General features: G+C 39.2%; 1 protein-coding gene across 1 annotated transcript; it reads left to right on the top strand.

The window, feature by feature from the left end:
* Positions 1–380: 380 nt before the first annotated feature.
* On the top strand, positions 381–2041 carry LOC107949147 (probable aspartic proteinase GIP2). The gene has a single exon (XM_041075874.1). It carries the CDS (start codon positions 411–413, stop codon positions 1824–1826), a length of 1416 nt encoding a protein of 471 aa, XP_040931808.1. The 5' UTR covers positions 381–410; the 3' UTR covers positions 1827–2041.
* The last annotated feature ends 1468 nt before the right edge of the window (positions 2042–3509 follow it).

The following is a 3509-nucleotide window of genomic DNA, read 5'->3' as shown; positions in this document are numbered from 1 at the left end:
TTATTTAGTATATAAACGAAAAAATTTAATCCATAAATAAGATTAAATTTTATTATATATTTTATCTATTTTTTAATTTTTTAATTTAAATAAAATACCCATACTAAAATTTCGAAATTAAAAGAATGAAGTACGAGTGAATAATTACCTAATAAATAAAACATGTCATGATAACATTTTTGTAATTCAAATATAATAAAAAAATATTTATTAATAGACAAGTGAAAATGTTATAATTTCCATATATCAAATACCAATTCTCATCCTCACATTAATGCACAGATTTGATTAGAGATAATGGATTAGGATAGTGTGGTCAAAGTCAAAAGTCCTCTTCCATGCAAACACATCCAGAGCAGCTGGCTGCCTAGCTGCCTTTGCTTCTAGTAGCCTGTTTTGACCTTTAGCGCATGCTGTCGGCCCCTCGCGTCGGCGGCTTGTCGCAAGCGTTGATCAACGCGAGTATAAATCAGCTTTCACTTCTGCTTTTGCCTCTCACCACCTATTTCCCTTTCATCTTTCAGCATGGCTTCTCTTCAATATCTTCTCTTCACTTCATTCTTACTTTTTTTTGTTGCTCCTGGTTTAGCCCAACAGTCGTTCCGCCCAAGGCCGTGGTGGTTCCAGTCTCTAAAGACACCTCCACACTTCAATACCTCACCATTTTTAACCAAAGGACACCATTTGTTCCTATACGCGTTGTGGTTGATCTCGGTGGACGATACTTGTGGGTTGATTGTGAACGGGATTATGTTTCATCGACTTACCATCCCGCCAGGTGCGGTTCAGCCCAATGCTCGCCGGCTGGAGCCAATGAGTGCGGAGATTGTTTCGATGGACCAAGGCCAAGGTGCAACAACAATACATGTGTTGTCGAACCCGGCAACACCGTCACTAACACCGCCGGTCCTGGTGAGGTTGCACAAGATGTTGTCTCTCTGCAATCAACTAATGGGAGGAATCCTGGCAGAGTGGTAACCGTGCCTAGATTCCTTTTCGCTTGTGCACCAACTTCCCTGCTTCAAGGCCTTGCTAACGGTGTTGTGGGAATGGCTGGTTTCGGTAGGCATAGAATTGGGCTTCCTTCGCAATTCTCTGCTGCTTTTAGTTTCCGAAGGAAATTCTCCATTTGTCTCTCATCTACCAATGGTGTTATTTTCTTCGGTGATGGTCCCTATGTGTTCCTCCCTGGAGTTGATGCATTAGAATCGCTTACTTTCACACCACTCTTCATTAACCCTATAAGCACAGCCCCTTCTTTCCCTCTCGGTGAACCTTCCGCTGAGTATTTCATCGGCGTTAAGTCCATCAAAGTGAACGAAAAACCCGTCTCACTAAATACAACGTTACTGTCTATTAACAGCGAAGGTGTTGGGGGCACAAAGATCAGCATCGTGAATCCCTACACTACCCTAGAGGCTTCCATCTTCAAAGCTGTGACTGAGGCCTTCATTAATAAAGCTGCTGGTAGGAACATCACCAGGGTGGCTGGTGTGGCCCCATTTGAGGTATGTTTCAGCTCAAGAAACATTGTAGGGACACGTTTAGGAGCAGCGGTGCCATCAATAGACCTCGTGTTGCAGAACGAGAATACTTTTTGGAGGATTTTTGGAGCAAACTCGATGGTCAAGTTTAGCTGGGAAGTGACGTGTCTTGGGTTCGTGAATGGTGGCTCGAACCCACAAACTTCCATTGTTATTGGAGGGTACCAATTGGAGGACACTTTTCTTCAGTTTGATTTGGCAACTTCAAGGCTGGGGTTCAGCTCTACCCTTTTGGGTAGGCAAACTACTTGCGCCAATTTCAACTTCACATCTAATGCTTAGATGGCATACGGCAGAAATAAATTTTACAAATTATAATGTTGTGAGAAATTAATGGCCATAAGAGATAATAATCTGCATCCTACCTCTATTTACTTTCTATTCAAATTCCAAACAAAAGTTGAAGTTTATAGCTTTCAATTATTTTGAATGATTTTTATATTCAATATGTTTAGATGTTTTCGTTTGAGTACCATGATCTGATGAAATTGGCTCGACTCTTATTTCAGTTAAATTTGAGAAATAATTTTCTAGTTAAACTTTGTTTATTTGTTTTAATCAAACACTGATTAGTTTAGATTATTTTTGTAACACCCCAAACCCGGCCTAAACGTTATGGCCGAATCTGGCGTGTCACATTGAAGTGTTTTTCGAAAACCTTGTTTTCATTGAAAACCCTTCTTTAAAATAAAAACCTTGAGTAAAATCCCAACTTGTATTTGTTGCTTTCAAAGCGAGGTGTATTTTAAAAAAACTATTCCTTCTTGTATGATAATAATTACTTTGTAAAATCTCTTTTCAGTTGCGGAAGCTTTATTTAAAACAGATGATCTATGAAAACTTGTCATTTAAAAAAATGAGTTGCGGAAACGTAGTATTTAAAAAAACAGTTATGGTTTAGGAAAAACCATGTTCTACTTCTAACAAATATAAGGCATAAAAATAATAATAATCCTAATTTGAAATAATAACCAGAGGAAAGGCCTTATTACACCCCAAATCACAAAAAAAAAATTTAAAATCAAAATATTAAAAATTACATAAAAGACTAAGTCTAAACTTTTTGCTAGTTGGACACCTCCGAGTCCCTCCATCCGTCGAACCGCCTACTGAGGATCACCTGAAAAATTTAAAAGGAGGTAGGTGAGTTTCGAAAACTCAGTGTGTACAACCTTCAATGAGTATAAAGCAATCATTAGTCATTTTGGGCATGAGCCCAATTCAATAACGATGCCCTTTGGGCCTTAGCCCATATTAGCCTCAGTTGGGGCGAAGCCCACATCGCAATAATATCACAATAATATCATACATGCAATGCTGTGCAACCCACCCCAATAATCCAACCGCTACACACCAACTCTGTCCCCCGGTACACATCATGTGGGGATATAAATATCAACCCGCCCATCCGATACACATCAATGGTAGCCCGATTGCGGTACTACCTTCATTACAGCAAGCTGCTAATCAAATATTGGGCTTAATAGCCATCGGTGGATCCACGGTCGTCAAGCAACCATGCGATCCTCGTATACTTCTTACGTTCCATAATTCTCAACCCATATACAACTTAAATAGAATATCATATGAATGCAGTAGATTTACATAGAACATCTATAAATCTTACATTCAACACATAAGGGTATTTTAGTTATTTTTCGCCCTTAGGGGCATTTCAGTAATTTCTCTTTACTATGGGTTTATTACCTAAATCGGCTCGTTAACAAGTCTCCGTTGGCTAAAGTGAACAGATACTATGAGCCAGGTAGGATTCCAGCAAAGAGGAGGTGAGTCATTAAGACCGCTTAAGTACCAAGCTCTCCCTAGATCCAATCCTAGACATGCATATAGCCATTGCCACACTTTAACCTTACGACCTGTCCATTGTCACGATTAATTAATTAATTAAGTTTTATGTATGTTTAAGCAGTTATTAGATACTAGGCCCAAAACCCCTTACAAAGC

The sequence above is a fragment of the Gossypium hirsutum genome, chromosome A08 (genome assembly GCF_007990345.1).
Source record: "Gossypium hirsutum isolate 1008001.06 chromosome A08, Gossypium_hirsutum_v2.1, whole genome shotgun sequence".
Taxonomy (NCBI): Eukaryota; Viridiplantae; Streptophyta; class Magnoliopsida; order Malvales; family Malvaceae; genus Gossypium; species Gossypium hirsutum.
This window is presented reverse-complemented; position numbering and strand designations above follow the sequence as displayed.

What these genes read in the sequence shown, in the direction of transcription:
- LOC107949147 (XM_041075874.1), top strand. Translation starts at nt 411, where the DNA reads ATGCTGTCGGCCCCTCGCGTCGGCGGCTTGTCGCAAGCGTTGATCAAC.